Here is an 18561-nt window from a genome sequence, read left to right on the forward strand (position 1 = left end):
GTGTTAACTGACAAGTGCATGCATTTGTTTTGCATTTGCTTGGGGACATTACATGAAAAAGTGAATCCATGGCCAGGAGAAAGAGAGATGAGATGGTTTCAAGTAAGCTGAATAGCACAACTGAAATCACAGAATCACAGAATAGTTGGGGCTGGAAGGCACTTCTGGAGATCATGTGGTCCAGCACCCCTGCTCAAGCGGGGTCAACTCAAGCAGGTTGCCCAGGACCATGTCCAGTTGGGTTTTGAATATCTCCAAGGATGGAGACTCCACAACATCTCTGGGCAATCTGTTCCAGTGTTCAAATCTGTCTACTTTTTATGGCACTAGAGTAGGGTAGTGTGAGGAAAGGCAATTAAGCAGTAATGCATACACTAAAGGGTAAAGGAAAACTCATCCTGACAGAGTTTAATTAGGAGTTTTGAAATTCAAGAGGAAATGTTTGAGTTGCCTCCTGAGAATAGTTGTTTATTTGAGGGTTGAATCACTGATAAAGAAGATGGTTTACCCAGAAGCAAGGAGCATTGAAATTACAGGATACAGTATTAACCATCTTTAAAAAAGATTGGAAAGCACTAATGAGAGCAATAGTAGTTAACGCCTGGATAGTAGTTTCAGCAGAGATAGAGTGAGAAGAAATCTGGATTCTAGCAATGATCCAGATATGACAATGGACAAACATATAGATAGATAAAAGAGGAGATGAAATTCAAGAGCAAGCTGACTTCAGTTTAACCCACAGCTGAAAGGACGGAGCATATGAGCTGTGTTGGGTACTGGTAAAGTTAATGATGTGGAACAGAGGAGGAGTTTTTACATAGAAGCATTTTGTTTTTTTGTAGTGGTAATATACTATATATTTAGGAGCTGTCATAATAACTAAAGTATATAGGTAGATGTATATTGTGTGGAATGTCATCCCTAAAGAAATGTTAACTAATGCAGAAATTACTGATGAAATATCTCAGGGGACATACAGATCAGCAGAAGGTCTTCCAGCAATTCAGAGTAAAAGTAATAAGAAAGGAAAAGCAGCCTCTATTCAGAAATGAAAAATAAGTGATTGGAGAGGGAGGATTCAAACCAACATAGGCCAGAGTTGTTTGCAATTTTTGTTGAAAATGTTCCTAGATTGGTGTCAGGTGCTTTACCGAACAGAAGCAAGATTTTGAATTGCTATCTGTATTAAGAAGGAAAGTCTTATTACTAGAGTAAAAAGGGGAGACAATTGAAAGACAAAGTATATCTAGAGACAATTTATAGTACTTGGGAAAGGGGTTTTATTTGTATATAAAATAAATATTTAAAATCAAATAACTTAGTCATGGTTTTAAAACAGATTGTGCAAAAAAAAGTTTCAGAACATTTATATCATCAAATTGGTGGAGTACATTTGAGAAGGGATGATTGTGCTTTTAAACTGTAGGAAAAGATTTTTATTTTTACTCTCTGCAGCTGTGAGCAGCCTAGCAACTCAGCTTAGCATAGAGATATTCAGAGGCATGGAATAAGGTATGTGTTATTATGTGCTACTGAGGCTCTTCTTTGCTACTCTTTCAGCAAACAGGATGCAGTAACCCTCTCTGAGCCAGGGAGAAAACAGGAGAAGCCACATAATAATGTGTTTTTGGTCCCACTGTTCACACTGACAAGTCTGAGCACCTGCTAATGGTCTACATGCCTCCTGCAGTGGGACCTAAAGGGGTGTGACAGGAAGCATCCGTGCTGCCAGAGGAAAAATTAGCCTTTAAGGAACACTTCACTTTTGCACTTCCTAGTGATAATATATATTTTATTCTGTTCATTCATATTATATCTAATAATCTAAAGCTTCTTTTTGTTTTTTATCCATATACCTTATTTTTAAACAATAGAAACCTTTTTTTCATGACAAAGGCAAGAGAACACTACTTGCCTCTATGAAAAGTCACAGATCTATTTTTCTTTTGGTTTTGTATTTTCTTATATACATTACTGTTTATTTTGAATCTGTTGTGGCATTTCATGATTATAACAAACTATAAATGATTATTTTTAGTACATGCAAATATCTATGTGGCAGCTTCAACCAGCAAAATAATGCTTTTTTCTTATCTTAAATTCAGCTAAAGCTGTACCATGATCTGAATTTTGTTGTTCAGATTTTTTCCTTTCTACTTATATAATTTTACACGAGCTATGTTTTTACAGATACACCCATAAATATGATGTAGAGAAGCGTAATTGTAATTATACAATTTACTTGGACCATCCTGAGAACCCAGATTTACAGCCAATCATCCAGGAAATAAACACATGGCATATACTGATTTTATCCTCTCAACAATAATTAACTTTTGAAAGCTTTGTTAAAAAGAGAGTAAGATAAAATAAGTAAAAGATAGATGCCTGCATGTCAGATGGTCCTACCCTGAATGTTTTTTCTCATAAGTTACTGGCAAGGCCATTTGCTGCTAGAGACAAAGAACCACGTAGGTTTAGCAAAGATGCCTATCTTTAATTGATCTTGTGAAATAGCTCTCTTAAGCAATTAATTATTATTTCTTTTCTTCTCTACCAAATTCAGATTGCAATCTGTCTTATTCTTCTAAAATAAAAAAGTAAAACAAAAGATAAGCTGTGGGGAAAATTGTTGCAGCTTGCTTCTTTTTGTCAGAAGGAATTTAGATGTAATTCTGTATATGAATTCTAGGTCTTTCTCATCAGTCTCTAGCAATCACAAGAAAAATCCTTAATTCCCAAATAAGACAATGATTTTATCTGGGGTTTTGATAACTTGATTGCCACTGACTGGCTTGAGAGGATGTAAGATTTTAAAATCCTGACTCTGCAAGAATTCCGTGCCATGTGTGGAAATCCAGTCCATGAAAGTATTCACATGGGTAAAGCTATCTACATGCTTTCAGCTTTGCAGGCCTGAGCATTTAGAAAGCCAGTCTTATCAGGCAGTATTGTCTTCTACTTTATATTTGTAGTAATATCCATCACAGAGGCTCCATTTTTGACTAGGTCTCTGAATGCTACTACAATGTAAATAATAATATTCAGTAATTGAAATAATAATAGTGATAAGAGTAATAATAATGTTAATAGATGGGCCAAGTTTTGGTCATTGAGTTTGCCTAATCCCAAAATAAGAGTTATTCTGTTGCTGTCAACAACTTACCTTCTCCTTATATTTATTTGCTGGAAATAAAGGATCTTTCTAACTTCTTTAATATGAAAATGGCAGCAGCTGAATCCAAGTAGACTCTATATAGTGTTTAGCATCCTTTGTTGAATAGCTGCGTGAGTGCAATCATACTCTGGGCTACAAATAGATATCTTTGTCTGAGCAGAACCACACAAGCCTCTGAGAAGAAGCTAGTGAAAAAATATTTTTGTTGGTAAAATTTTGTGTTTTGGAGGAGTACTAAGTTTCTGTGCTTTCAGTTCGCATCCATTATCAGAAGCATTCAAGATTTTAAGTATTCTCCAGCCAGCAGTTTGAGTCTTGTGTCAGATATTTGTGCATCACTAATAATCTATTGCATTTGTTTTCAAAGACTGTTATATCATCACAGTGATGCACTATCCTCCAGGGTGCCACAAGGTACAGTTCTAATTGTGTCAGCGATTATGTTGAAGTTTATTTTTAGTGCAGTTTATCCAGAAGTATCAGAGAGAGTTAACCTAATTTTGACTAAGACACATAGGCCTATGTTGATGCTTGCTGTTAAAAAAATCCTGTTAAATGTGAATTCACCAGAGAGAGACATTTGGAAGCATAATGCCGTGGTATAATTACATAAATACAGATTTGACAAGAGGCCTTGTAACAGTTGGGGTAAATTATAGTTCAAGTCATTTTTGCCAGGAGAACTGGACACCTCCTAGATTTCCTTGCATGCCGTACTGATGGTGCTTTTCTTTCCTCGTGTTGTCTTAACATCTAGGATAACTCTCTAATCATCTCTAATCATCAAAAGTGACACATTCCCTATTGTAAAGATTATATTGTCTTTAAAATCAGTCCTCTTCCTTCCCTCTCCCCCTCTACAAAACAGAGAGAGATTGTTCTGAATTATAATTACTAGTCCTGTTTCTTAAACTGCACAGTGTGTATATCCATTTGCTGATATCTCTACAAATGCCCTCAGGTACCTTACCCCCAAATCACTCCAGTGCTGTTACCAGCAACAAGTCCTTGATATCAAGAGGAGCAGTCATTCAATGTCAGCACTGGCCCTTCACATAAATCTCAGGAACATTTCCTCTTCCTTGGGTTGGGCTGATCCTCCGAGCAGCACAGGCAGTCTCAGGAGAGCTTGTACTCAGGCTGTTCCCTGCATGAGATTAGGTTGTCCGCTGACAGTGTTCAAGCATCAGCTGATCTTGTTACTGCCTCCTATCCTCCTTTCTTGCTAGGAGGGCTTGTGATTACAAGTCAGATGTAATTTTCTGCCTTTCTCTGTGGCCAGTTCCTGTTTCCTCTCTCCCAATTTTCCCCTGAAAGTTGCCCAACAGGGTGAGCTTTCACAGTGCTCTGTGGAGTGTGGCTTGACACTTGATTAATATTCTGTTCTTTGTTGGTATCTTCTGCCCACTTCCCCTCTGCCTTAGGAAATTCTGTCTGTATTTTATGCAACAGTTATTGTACATGGTTCATGTTTACGGATAACTAATCATATACTGCAGAATGCAAAATATAATTAGGAACAAATCAGGATAATATCTTATATAATTGGCTGTCTTACTGGATATATGCAATGACAAGATAAATCTCTGCTAATGTTTGATGCTGGTAAGACAATTGCAGGTAATGAGCTTCAAACATGACTATTACTTATTTTTGTCTGTAAAACCAACTACAGAGGAAACATGAACATCCTCCAAAAGTTTAGAGTATGAGTTTCCAGAACACCTCTTTGAACAGATCTGGATTTCAAATTTAAGTGAATTCATTTAAAAACAGCGTCTTATGCTCTAGTTGCTTCCACAGATATTTAGTGACTGTTAACTGCTTTTAACTCTTGTACTTAGCACTAACGTAGATTGCTGTTGTTTTTGTCAACAGAAATTTGATAGTGAATATCACTGATGGAGCACTGTCAGAACATGAAATTATGACTCTTGGGCGCTATTACAGCATGAGAGATGACTCTGAAATGGATGTCCACTTCCTCCTTGCAGTGGCTCAAGAACAACTAAAGAAAAAGAGTTTTGAGAATTTTGGACAACTGTCTGCTGTGCTTGTATACAATGACCGTGAAAAGTAAGTTTCCTGTATTAAACTTAGGCTGTGATTTGGAAAGGTCTGCTTTGAAAACTACCTACTTCCTGGTTGTTGTTGACCAAATGATATATTGCAGTCAAAAAATATTATTTCTGATGTTAGCCTCCCTCTGCACTTGAAAGTGGACAAGAAAAGGATAGCCTTTTGTCTCATTTTCATTTTGTTTGTGGACTTTCCATTATAGCTGCTATACTGAACGTCCTGTGACATAGGCAAATCGAAGGCAAATCACAGTATTTTAAATCAAAGAGGAAAAATAGTGATTTACAAAAAAAAAATTGTAGTTGATCCTTTATATGAATCATTTGTCCTTTTTGTTCTCTGATGGAACAGATTAAGAATCTCAGATGATCAATCAGAATCTCTGAGTGAGAGAGAGAGTGACTACCATAAGAACTTCATGTTTTATAATACTGAAATTTCATAAAACATGTTTTTGTTACCTCGAGCCCAATATTCTTGATATGTTTTCTTATTTGCAGCAACACGTACTTGAAATAAACCTGGAAAATACATAAAGTAGACTTCTCCCCCTCTGTTTATGTTTGTTTAGACGTGGAGTGCTGCCCCATGAGATGTGCAGGACTATTTGCAAGTCCTTCAGGTTGCCACTGGCGGATGATCTTCTGCAAGCTTTACTGACCATGTAAGTGAAAGGTGATAGTATGACCTGCATGCATGAGTGCATCAATATAATGTAACATATGCTTACTGAGAGGAGGCTGTTGAATATGTACTGTGGACATATTTCTTATGAATTTGTCATTTATATAATTTTAATGATTAAATGATTCTGATTTTGTCCCTATACATGTACAGATTTTCTTATTTATAGAATATTTATAATTAACTAAGGTGCATCCTTCTTAGGAGTGTTACTTAGTTTTGTCTGGCTTAAGAGATCATCTGGATTTTGCCTGAATTCTATGGAATAATTCTTATGGGAATTAGCTACTGATATTTATCCTTATCAATGAGATTCACATTTTTGCATTAGTTGTACCTGTATATGTAAAGTAAAAATAATAATCCTGTGGAAGCACATTATGCAAGTTTTAAGAAACAGAAGATGAATACAATGAAAATGTCCTTTAATCAAGTAGGCAGTATTAGTAGGAAATGAGAGTGTGCCCTATTAATCTCACCTGAAACATATATTTTATTGAATTTTTTAAAAGGGAAAGGGAGTTTGTAAGTTCCAGTATTTGCATGATTTCAGTATTTTTCTGTAGTACATTTAACATATTTGAGACAAAACGCTTGACTAGCTGTGTTAGAGGGAGAAAAAGTGAAAAGAATTGGTATTCAATGCATTCGTATCAAAGGCTACAGTTCCAAGTAACCTGTAGTGTTTTGAACGCTCCTATCATGGTGAGTTTTGCTTTCATGGCCTGGTGTCCTGGTAATAGGCTTAAATACATGCTCATTGGTCTCTTCTTTCCTGTATGGGAAATCATTAAATGTATTGCTGGTGCCTTCAGATTATGTAAAATGCAGGAGCATGTCTTATCATCTGTCACATTTAGATGCTTTCAGGTGGACACGCTTCTTGATTTCAGGAGGAATTTCAAACTAAGCTTCCGGATTTATCAAGTAATGAAAAGACTCTTGTCAAGCAGAAATATGGAATGCTTTTCATAAAGCATTTACATACTGCAAGCAAGACGTCTTACTTCAGTCAGTGTCAAAAAGACTGCTCTAAGAAGCCTAAGGGTCTGTTTTCTACAAAGCCCTGTTCCCCTCAGATCCAAACCATTCAGAATACTTAGTTCCCTGCAGTAGCCAGATGACTTAGGCAATTCATTGGCCATACATCACTTCTGACAGTTGGGTTATAAGCATTAGTGATCAGAAGCATGTCTGAATTTTAGCATTAGTCTAAAACTCATTTTTCAGAACTCCCACTGAGCTGTGCAACACGAAAAGTGCTGGAGGACAATTGACATACAGTACTAAACAAGAGTTCTCATAGTTTCTACTTCATAAAGACTGAAATTGAATAGATGCAACCAGATGAAAGTCTGGAGGTTTTCCTTCATGTATTAACTCAGTGCTGACGAAAAACAGACAGTCCTGACACATCATAGGCCCCAGAGACATGTTTATTGTTTGTGAATTTATATGAGGGAAAGCTTTTGTGAGATGAATCTCTTCTCTCTTAAAAAGTCTTAGTGTAGCTAGTTAAAAAGAAAAAGCCCAGTACACTATAATAAAAATCAGAGATAAGCTTAGAAGGCAAGGCAGGGACTTAGGCCTGGATTCACAACATATCACTCAGCTTTAGGGCAGTACCCATGACAGCTGAACTACGATGTAGTTGCTCTAGGTTCCTTCTATAGGCAATGGAGAAGGCGAGAGGATTGTCTCCTCAGCCTGTTCTAAGAGCTAGATTTCTAAATTACCATTCTTTTTCCTTTGATTCTAAAGGGGTTGTGGGCAACGTGTGTTCCACATTTGGTATGAGAAAGTTAAATGGGATGAAGCTGGGCCATAGTGTTCAGTGGAAGAAGTACTCCACAGGATGAAGTATTATGTATCATGCCAGTTCTATGTTGCAATATCAACTGCTTTAAAAGATTGCAGTGTGTGTGATGAGTTGCTGTACTGCAGATAATAGGGAAAAATGTTGTGTCCTTAATAATGTGTGCAGTTGGCACTGCCTGGTAAGGCCATTCTTTCCTGAGGGTGCACAGACGGGGAAAGATTTCTTGAAGTATGTTTGATAGGAGTTAGTTTCCATTAATTTAGAAACCAAAGAGTAGAGTTGGGTGAATGAGATTTAGCACTTTTCTCTTTCATCCCTCGTGCTTTCTCTCATTCTCCTCGAGACTGAAGAATCATGAAACAGGCAGGTACTGTTAATGAAGAACAGTCTCACTCCTTGGGAGTTCAGTGTGTGCAAAATTCTTCCTTGTCAACAATATTCTTTCCTTATTTTTAGAGGAAGAAGCATGTGATTTTGTGTCCATTGATGTTTCTGAAGCAAACAGTGGTGGTGTTTCTAGTGTATGAATCTGAATTTATGAAGGAGGAAAATGGTGCAATAAAAGTTGTTGGATCAGTTCCCACAAAATCAGTGTCTATAGCTAATGCACTAGCTGGACCCTATTCAGCTATAAAATGGTATTAGACAATGTGATCAGATAATACTGACTGAAGACTGCAATTATAGGTTTATTCAGCTTTACTATCTAAGATTAGGTGGCAAAGACTTTCTGTAGGACTTAATGGTTCTATTTTTCCATTTTAAAAGGTAATACCCTTAAAGTATTTATTATTTACATTTGTAAATTACAGCACAATAATCAGTCCCCTATAAAAAGTATGGGATGGAACTAGGAGTTACTGTCTGATTTTGTGGTCACCTCCAGATGACCCAAGATTTTCCTCATTTACCCTCCTCGGTGAGCATTCAGTTTCCACAGAGTGCAGGGGGGGAATTAGCACAAAGAATGAAAGGTTTCATAAGACCCTTTCAGATTGTCTGCCTAGAGTAAACATATTTTTAATTGTTATGGGATGGTGCAGTAGTAGGATTTAGGTGCCAAAAAATGTGTCCATTTTTTCAACTTACCTGAGCTGGCCTATTAAAAGATATTTCCTATCTCCATCAGCCTTGTCTCGCTTAGAGTTTTTTAATTACAGTGCAATGCAGTTTTTTCATCATAATGTATCAGGCAATGCAGATGGTACACATTTGTTTCTGCCAGAAAACTGCAATAGTTATTATAAGCATTTGTTTAAATTTATGCAGACATAATGAACAATTATAGTTTGTTTAATAAACAAATGTTACTGAAGTGCTTAAGTAATGAATTTTAGCATTTTCTTTTGCTGTTATTTTTATTTACTGCAAAGCTAAGTATATGCTAACAAGGACTTAAAAAGATGCAGTCCGTTCCCCAGAGGGTATACAAGCAGCTGGCAGATACGGAAAGAAAAAAATGGAGGAAAGGAGAAAGACTGGATCACAAGTATACAAGTGTTACAAGTTAATGCTTGTGCATTAGTTTAGTTGTTAAGTATACATCCCTATTTTTTGAAATATGTCTTTTAATTGCTATAAGAAATGCCTGACTAGTTCCTCTCATCTCCACTGTGCTGAGCTGAGTCTATTGAGCTCTGAAGGAGGACTTGTAGTTTTGAAGCTGTGGGGCCAGTCTGTGGGGGAGAAGCACTGAAAAGCTGATCCTGTGCGTCTCAGGTAGCAGTGCCCTCTAGCAACGGGCCTGCTACACGTTCTTCCCATTTCTCATGTCACTACTAGGTCACACCAGGACACTTCCATCTGCTCAGCTTTTCCCCTGTTTGTGGCTGGATGTTCCTTAATGATTTTTACCATATTGCCTTCCTGTAATTCCATGCTTTTTAGGGTTGAGCTGTTTCTTTCAAGCAACTAACACTTTTCTCCTGCTAGAAGTGTCCTGGTAGCAGACAGGAAGATTGGAAATGGTCATGAGAGACAAGAGAGACACAGAGACAAGACAGCAACCATTACTTAACTGATACTGATCAGCTGCATACACTGGTCTGTGCTTAAATCTTTTCGTATGACCAGTTTGTGAACACTTAGACATATACCTTTGTTATACAGGGGCTATCAAACAGGCTGAAGCATCCTAAGATATTCTCTGAAGTTAAAGCAGCTTAATGTCTCTCCTCTACCATTATCAGATTAACTTTTTAATAAATTTTCATCAGAACCAAGGACTTCAAAATCTGTACATGTACATTAACATTTGACATAAATGTTCGGGTTGCAGATTTCTTGAACGGAATGAAAAAATATTTAAAAGGAGGATTTACTCAGCAAAGCATCCTCAGGAACAGTCATAAGGTGACTTAAGCAGATTTTTCATGTCTGGAGTATTTCATTGTGGTTATATTATGTGGTTTATTTTTAGAAGAAGAATTTCTGTAATGTCAAAGAGAAAAGAAGGCTCTGCAAACTGTGATAGGGATGGGGGAGTGATTTTTTTTCATAGTCTGATATCACGTGCATTGGTGAAGTCATAGGGCAAAACTGAAGAGAGAAATAATTTCAAGAGATCTTTGTCGGTGTCTTCTTGATAAGACAAATCTAATTTCCTTTAGTGAACAGCACTGTCATTTTCAGTCATATTAACTCCAGCCATTGAAATGTATGATATCTCTGTCCTACTAAAGCAGAAATTGATAACATCTCCTCATTTTTTCCGGTGCTCTGGGCCAAATTAGAAGTATGTGCATTTAGTAGGTTGGTACAAGTGGCAGCAATAAAGAGATCTAAGGAATAGTAAATTTTTCTGGATTGTTGTACAATAATATTTTACGATACTTTCTGTAGGTATTTAAATATGAGAGGTAGGAGTCACATTTCTGGTGCCCATGTTGAAAGCTTTGGTTATAGTTAATGATACTACTTCATGTTTATGTTGTTGTCTCAGTTTGCTAGTGCTGTCACAGCAAAGGACTTTGCTTCATGTTAATGTTTGCTGAAAGCAGTATCAGTGCTTTCTTTGTCTTCATTGCTTCAACATGAAGGTTTAAGTAATTACCTACCTTCACTTATTTCTTATTAAAAAATCCTACTCACAGCTGTGCATCTCAGCAGTGGACTTTCTTTTGACCTTTCAAAACTAGCAAAAGATAAATTATATTCTATGAACATAACAGTTTAAAACATTCTATTTAATGAAAGCATAAATATAAACAAAATGTCATACTCCAGCATTTCTCTAAAGATTTGAATTCTATTATGTGTATAGTATTAAAAAATTTGTCACGACAGTTCTGAAATTCTAAATCTGTGTGCCACAGCTTTCTTCCAAGAAGTATCATCTTTCTCATTGTCTTGTTACTTCTAATGCAAAACTCCTTTCTCTCTGCCCTTGCCTTCTGCAAAAAAAACAAATGAATAAAATCCACTTAGAAGTGGGAATGGTAATTTTTGTGTGTATTGGATGTATTCCACAAAAGCCCAGCTCTTATGAAAATGTTAAATTGCATGTGAGGTATTAAAGAGAAGCAAGCTATAATAGCAAGGTTTCTCATGGCAGTGTTTCAGACTCCCACTTAATACTAGTAACAGTAGCATTCTTGTTCTGACTTTGTTCTCCTCTTCAGCATAACTCACTGTACTTAACTTTTATGTTTATTGCTAGCATCTCTGTTTATTGCTCTCAGTATATTTTATTATTAGCTCTCCTGCTGACTGTTAAATGAAAGGTGTGGGGGGAAGGAGAGGATGAGTTGCAGTTTATTGCAGTTTATTTTGTCATTAGATTTATTTATTTTTTTCTCCAGTATTGTTTTACCAGTTTGTGTTATAAATTCTCCCTTAAAGTACCTTTATGCTTAATTTTTACCAGAACCCTCCCCAGTGACCGTATGGGTTTTGAGGTACATGTTCTATGCAATGTTATTTCTTTTAGAACAACATAAAATAATTTTCTAAAAGACTTGCTTCCTGAAGACGACAGTGTGTAGCGACAGTGTGACTTCCTCTTACATGTGAAATAGTATTTGTCTCATCAGAATATAGGATAGAATGGTTTCACCTGACTTCTTCCACCAGAAAAATAGGTATTGAGTCTAAACAGTTATATATATCCCTCTATAGACACCAGGGAAGCACAGAGACTCCAGAGGACTTTCATAACTGACCCAAACATATATAATTAGTCCATGGAAATACAGAACAATACTATAAAACAACTACCAAATGACAAGGGTTGTGATTTTTAAATCTGGCTGTTAAATGATAGTTTAGAGAACTGTATACTTGTCAGCTGAAAATTGATCCCAAGGTTTGTGCAAACAGCATTTTTGAAGGATTGCTTATTTTTAAGAAATAGGCGTAGAAACCAAATAAACCAGGTTAACTGTGTTAAGGCGTAGCTCTCTCGAATCTTTCCACCAGTTTCTTTCTACACAAAGGAGTTCTACACTGAGCATCCCAACTCTATAATGTTGTCACCAATTGTGAGATTCCAGTGTTAGAAAAGGTTGGGCTGTGGTAGAAAAGTAAAATGAAATTAGTTGAAATCTAAACTTCTTAAAGAAATGTAATTTTAGTAAGAGTTACAATAATGAGCAGTAAGTATTTATATGAAAATGTAGTGTACAATATAGAAGTCTTGTCAGTTTTGCAGTGTTTCCCTTTGTACTCTTGCCAGTGTTTGGTTCTACAGGAGTAAAAATTATTATCCAAAAAGTGATATGTTAGTATGATGTAAGAGAACATGATACAACTGTGTTAAAAATTCCATTTAAATTTGTGTCATCATATGGCTATTCTACTTAGATTTGAAGATAGTCATGAGCAAGTGGAGTACAAGAAGTTTGTGTATGGGCTGAACTGGAGAGAGAATCAAATCCCTGCTTTCCAGACAATAAAAGTTCCTCTCAAGGTAAAACCAATGTTTTTCAATAAAAGGAACAGTATAACCAGGCCCCTGGGATATTGATGTAATCTGGCCAAATGTAGTAACATGAGTGATTTATCCAACAGAGGTTACAACAGTTTTTGGTCTTTGCATGTTTGTGCCTGTTTTCTTTAAGTAATTAATTTTTTCTGGGAGGTTTAGAATCAAGCAGAGACATGACACCGGGGGGGGCCTGTAACTCACCTGTGCCTCGTAAGTGTCACATCTCTGCAACATTTTTCTAGAAGAAAAAAAGAAGAGAGGGGGAAACAGGTGTATTTTTCTGTGAACAACGGGCGTGAATACCGCTCCTCCCACAAATATTGTTGTCACACAAATCACCTGTTCAGTTGCTAGGATAGCCAGGAAATTCTTTAAACTCCACTGATAATACAGAAAATAGGCTATATATTTTTTATAACTCTGTGGAAACTTGTATGTAATATACCACAGCCTTGGTAGGTGTACAGCAGGAGCAGCTTTGAGAGATCAACTTTGCACGTCTCCATCAGCTTGCTACTTAGGGTAAATAAAAATGCTTTTCCAACAAATTGCATATATTAATCTAATCTTGCCATCTTGTGCTGAGTGGAACATTTTAAAACAGATTGTGTGTAGGGCAATTACGCTGATTTTTAAAAATCTCATAACAGATAAATTCAAAGCTCTTCAGCCAACTTGTACTTTTGCTGTTTTGGCCTAGCCAATGTGTTGCTATGGTTGTACAGAATATCTTTCACTGTATTCAGACAGTTCGGAAGTATAGCATTCCCTTACATTCAAGTTCAGCAGTAGCATATTTCAACCAGCATTCTGCAAGTACTGTGGTATTAACCTGACTACTCTCTCCTACTTGACTTCTGAGCTGTTTCTTCTGTAACATCTCAAACTGTCTGTGGTGTCTAGTAAAGGCCCTATCTTGCTGGTTTGCTCTGCTTTACATAGTGGTTTCTTTTTCACTTTGTAATGGAAAAGATTTTTCTTTCTTGTAGAAATAAAATCAAAGCCCTTCCATGTGTCTTATACAGTAGTCTTGTGTTTCAAAGTATCAGTTAAGTTTTGGTCAGTGGGTGTTCTTTATTTTTACAGATGAATTCTGTCCTTAAGCTATAGCCTCCTGCTCTCAGGAGATTCTGTCAGGATAAGGGGCCACATGGGCTTTGGAACAGCACAAAGGAAGAAAGTCAGAGCCTGTGCCCTGAGGATTTTTGCCCTGAAGCTCCATAACAAAAAGAAGAGCTCCATAACAAAAAGTTAGAGTGAAAGAAGCAGACACACAGATTCATTTGCTATTTAATGTATTTGGCTTTCTTTCCTCCTCAGCTGCATGGCTTGTCTAGCTATCGAGCATGACCTGATTTCTGGCAGGGGAGGGAAGGAGGCTCCCACCAGGTGAAGGTAGGGGTGCAAGTGGCAATGGAACAAAGGGGCAGCATTCACAGGTTGAAGGCATGGAGGAAAAAGTGCTTATGAAAGAAGCAGGAGGTCAGGGCTGACATTCTTGGTGCAATGTATGTTCTGACATAAGGAACAAGGAATAATGTTCAGCATAAGGAATGAGGTTGTGCTTGGGTAGGAAGGAGACATTATCTTTGCTTATGGATGGACTTTAAGAAAGTGATTGATGGCTGAGAGCCCCAGGTGAAGACAGCACATGAGATTTATGTGAGGAAGGTTACAGCTGAAGTCAAGGAGGAAAGAGTATTAGTAGGAAATATACTCATTCATCTGCAAGCTGGGATAATCAGTTCTTCATTGGCTCCAAAGTCTTGCTATATCTGTTATACTGACATAGAGTGATGATTTTTAATAAACTGTGCCCAAATTAGTGGCGGTATTGTTTATTCAGTTTTATTCACTTTGTAGTTTTTTTAGTTAGCTGCAAAACCTAGACTAGATCTTAGGTGCCACACAAGAATATTTTAATGAAGACATCAACAAGAAATGAAAAAGTTCAGAGAAAGGAAGGAATTTAAATACTGCTGAATCTTTCAACTTTAGAATCCAATTGCCATTCTGTTCATGACCTGCCATGAATTGCTAGTAATAATTTTGGGGTGCAATATCTGTATTTGACAGATTTCAGCAGCAGAGTTGTGCTTGTTTAACAGACTTTTTTCTTCTTTCTTTCTGTCTCATTATTTTGAATGATTTTTAAAGTTGAGACATAGATAACTTGCAAGACTTCCAAGACTTCCAAGTACATGTGCCTTAAGAAAAACAATACATTCTTTAATTTGAAAATTTCTGCAAAACTGCTAGTGATAGAGAGTACTTTTTAATAAAATATTCTGCCAGATTGATAAAAATGTGCATGTGGTAATCTTTTAAGAGGATATGCTTTATAAAGGCCCACTATTTCACAGAAGATTTCTATGCGGAAATAAGGCAGCTCATTCAATCATATATTGTGTAGCTTTTAATTAATGCTGTTTTCAACATTATGTTCTAAGCTATCCTCTGGGTTACTAATTTCAGTATGAAGATGACTGGAGTGGACAGCTACCATCTCTTCCTGTGAAAAGGGTCAAATACTTAACTCTGCTGGAGGATCTGTTTGGCAAGGAAGAATAATCTGATCTATGCAAGTCACTACTTTTGGATTAGAGTTTCAGCTCCAAAGCTTGCTTGGGCAGATACTGAAAACATTCTTTATAAAACAAAAAATCAAAGATGTAGGTTTTATTGCATTTAATTTCTTATTCCAGCATATATGTATACTTCATGTGTTTTTGTAACACCTTCATAATACTGTTTCATACTCATACAAGCATAATTAAAACTCTACCCTCCAGTCTTTGTGTTTGGTCACATGAAGAATGTACAAGTACTAAGAAATCTTTAAGTCAAACACGGCAAAACATGACTGACACTGCTTTGTTCCACAGACAAAAGAGGTTGTTGGATGACCTCTTACAATTTCAAGTCAGACTGTATTAGCACAGTAAGGTAATTCTGTTCCAATTTTCTCTCTTGCTTTTTAGCTTATATCTGTATTTCTGCCATATCCCTATGCTGATGCTTAAGCATTGTTTATATCCAAGCTTGTTATTTTACAGAGGAAACAACAGCAGGATTTTAGCACAGTATAAAGTTGTTTGTTATCATAGATAATTATAGCCTACCAATACAGAAGTAAATGTTCCAGGCATGGTATGGAACCTATCAGTTCTTGCTTTTTGCTTTAAATATGAACCAGATTAGTCGCCACCCAAATTTACTTGGATGAGACATGTATGGAAAAATGGTATTTCAGTACAGTTTCAGTGAGCAGCTTTCTTACTGTAACACTGTGCTTGCCCTATGAAAACTAATTGATACCTTTCTCTTTGATCAAGATTGTGATGCCAAAGCGGAGTTTCTGTTAGCATCTTTATATCTTCTTAAGCTTGTGCCAGCTCAAAGCCATGGTTAGATCTGAATTTACTGCATGCCCTTGTGATCGAGGCAAGTATCCTATTTTAAAGAAGGGAAGAGCTGAGGTGAAGCAGGGACCTGACTCATCCACGATGACTCCATAGGTAAAGAGGAGGATTTGTGAGAAAGGTCTGTGCCTCTGGCTGGTGCTGGGGAACTGACAGATTCATTAGAATGAGAACCTTGGACTTTCTGTAATCTGAAATTATAGTTCAGCGATTAAGTGTCTGATTTAGAAGGATGAGAATTTAATGTATTTAAATACTCAAGTTCAGAGAAGTTCAGAAAATTAATTCAGCAAATCTGTATTTTTCTAAAAGTTGGAGATCAATTTTAGATTTATTATTTAATTTTAGAAACTGCACTGTATGATAGTGTAAATTAAGTTTCTGATTTTATGTCATCTGTCTAGGCCCCCAGCTCCTGAGAACAAGTTCCTTTCACTCTATATGGCAACATATAAAGCTTTAGTCATCTTTTTACCTTTTTCCGTCAGCAAAAGAGGACTTGAGGCAAGGCATAATCATGTGTGTTGCTGCTACTTAGGAAGATATTTGCAATAAAATGGGTGATGATCTGTCCAGAGGGTCAAAAAGAAAGCTGTGAAAACTTGTTGAAGCACTCCAGATTGTAGACAAGACCATATACTGCTTTTTAATCCAAAGGAGGAAAACAGTTTCTTTTATGACAAGAAAATCTGACCATGGGGATAGTATTGAGAGCCAAATAAAAAAACAACTGGTGTTTGAAATCAGTTTGATGAAAGCTGAAGATTTTTTTAAACATGCCACCAAGACTGAGCTCAACACTTTAAGTGGATGCAGTTGCCCTTGTAAATGTTTAATATTCTCAGATTTCAGAAGGATGTGTTTCATTAATGAAAATTTTGTACATCTTAGAGGTTCCAAGGAAGATCGATTGTGAACTTTTAGAACTTCCCAAGTAGCTTGAAGAGACAAGAAATTCACTTTACTTTTTTCCTTTATGTGCACAAAACAAAGATGAGCCTCTTTTCAATAGGAAAAACAGTATATGGAATATAATAGGGCACATCATTTCATGTGGAACACTATGTACTGGTCTGGTCAGCCATGGTCAAGAAAGGTGATTTCAGACTAAAACCAATGCTGAGAAGAACTGCAAAGGTGACCAAGAGAATGGAGATATGAAAAGAGATTGGAGGAACTTAGCTTATTTAGCACAATGAAATGAAGGCTGAGTGCTCAATGTAAATGTATTATGGATGTATATGCCAGGTGAGGAAAAGATCTATTTCAGTTAAGGACATTGGTGGCCGGAGAACAAATGGATATAAATTGTCATGAATATTTAAACTTGGCATTAAAAAAAGTTTCTAAATCCTAAAACAATGAGGTTCTCTAACAGCCTTCCAAGAGCGAAGTATCCAGTTAGTTTTAAGATTGAGATGGCTCATCTGATGAGATTAATTATAGGATGTGATGCCTGTAATAGTGAGGACTGTATCTAGTGTCTTTGAGCTGATTTGAGCTGATGGAATGAGGCTTGTTTCATTTTGTTTTGTTTTCCTTTTTAAAAGAATTATATGGAATTATCAGATTTCTGATGCTTGAATACTTCCTAATGACAATCCATATATTTTTATTAATACCCTCTCAATTTTTCTTCCTAATTCTCTTTCTCCTCTTTTTCCATGTATCTCACATAACTCCGATGAACGCAAAAGGATCTCCTAGGAATAGGGCAGACAGGGTCTGAAACATATTTTCAGTGCTTGTCACAGTGCTCGTATGTCATACATTGTGGCGTGATGAGTTATAAGCAATTTTCACCAGCCTTTCTTTTTTACAAGCAGCAATGCTTCCAAAAGGAAAAGCTTGAGCCAATCAGCAGTCCCATAATACTCTTTGTATAATGTGACTTAAAGCATATGCTGCCCAGAATATTTCAACCCCTCCTCTAATCCTGCCACCAGCTTCTTCTCTCTTTTCACATTGCTGAGGAGGGGCCTGAATGAAGACAATACCACAAGATTATGTTTCAAGATGGCAGGAGGCCACAGCTTTAAAGCATGCATTGCATAAAGGAGAAGGCAGCCTTCACAGTTGCCATTAATCTCAGCTCTCGATCTCTGTAGGAGAGCCAAAGATATCTTCTTTCCATAAGTATCTGTGCTCTCCATGGCTAAAGCGAAGAGATTCACGTTACGGTACTGGCTCCCCATCTCTCTGCTGGGGTCTGTTGTATGTTCAATGTTAATTTTTATTTTCTCAACTTGGGATTTGAGAATAAAAGGCTTAATGTTCTCTGGAATAGCTGCTGCTGCAAGCAAATGACAGGCCACAAGCAGCAAAGGTGACCTGTCCTTGCGTGCAGATAGTGCACTGTTTAGCTCACAACCTGCATCAGCTTCCGCTCATGGGCAACTAAGAGTGCCTGCTCTGGTCACCAGCAGATGGGCCTCCCGCAGACATGGTGACCACA

At 36.9% G+C, this 18561-nt stretch overlaps 1 protein-coding gene across 5 annotated transcripts in view; it reads left to right on the plus strand.

The window, feature by feature from the left end:
- EFHC2 (EF-hand domain containing 2) overlaps nt 1–16678 on the plus strand; it is a 61144-nt gene extending 44466 nt beyond the window's left edge. For 3 of the 5 annotated variants that reach the window (XM_026098019.2, XM_064497344.1, XM_026098020.2), the window contains 4 exons: nt 5057–5254; nt 5829–5921; nt 12561–12666; nt 15160–16678. In XM_026098019.2, coding sequence (XP_025953804.2) covers nt 5057–5254; nt 5829–5921; nt 12561–12666; nt 15160–15255 — 493 coding nt within the window. In that variant the 3' untranslated portion in view covers nt 15256–16678. Of the gene's footprint in view, nt 1–5056; nt 5255–5828; nt 5922–12560; nt 12667–14004; nt 14177–15159 lie in introns of those variants that run through there. The other 2 variants (XM_064497326.1, XM_064497331.1) reach the window with 2 other exon arrangements.
- The last annotated feature ends 1883 nt before the right edge of the window (nt 16679–18561 follow it).

Source organism: Dromaius novaehollandiae, chromosome 1 (genome assembly GCF_036370855.1).
Source record: "Dromaius novaehollandiae isolate bDroNov1 chromosome 1, bDroNov1.hap1, whole genome shotgun sequence".
Taxonomy (NCBI): Eukaryota; Metazoa; Chordata; class Aves; order Casuariiformes; family Dromaiidae; genus Dromaius; species Dromaius novaehollandiae.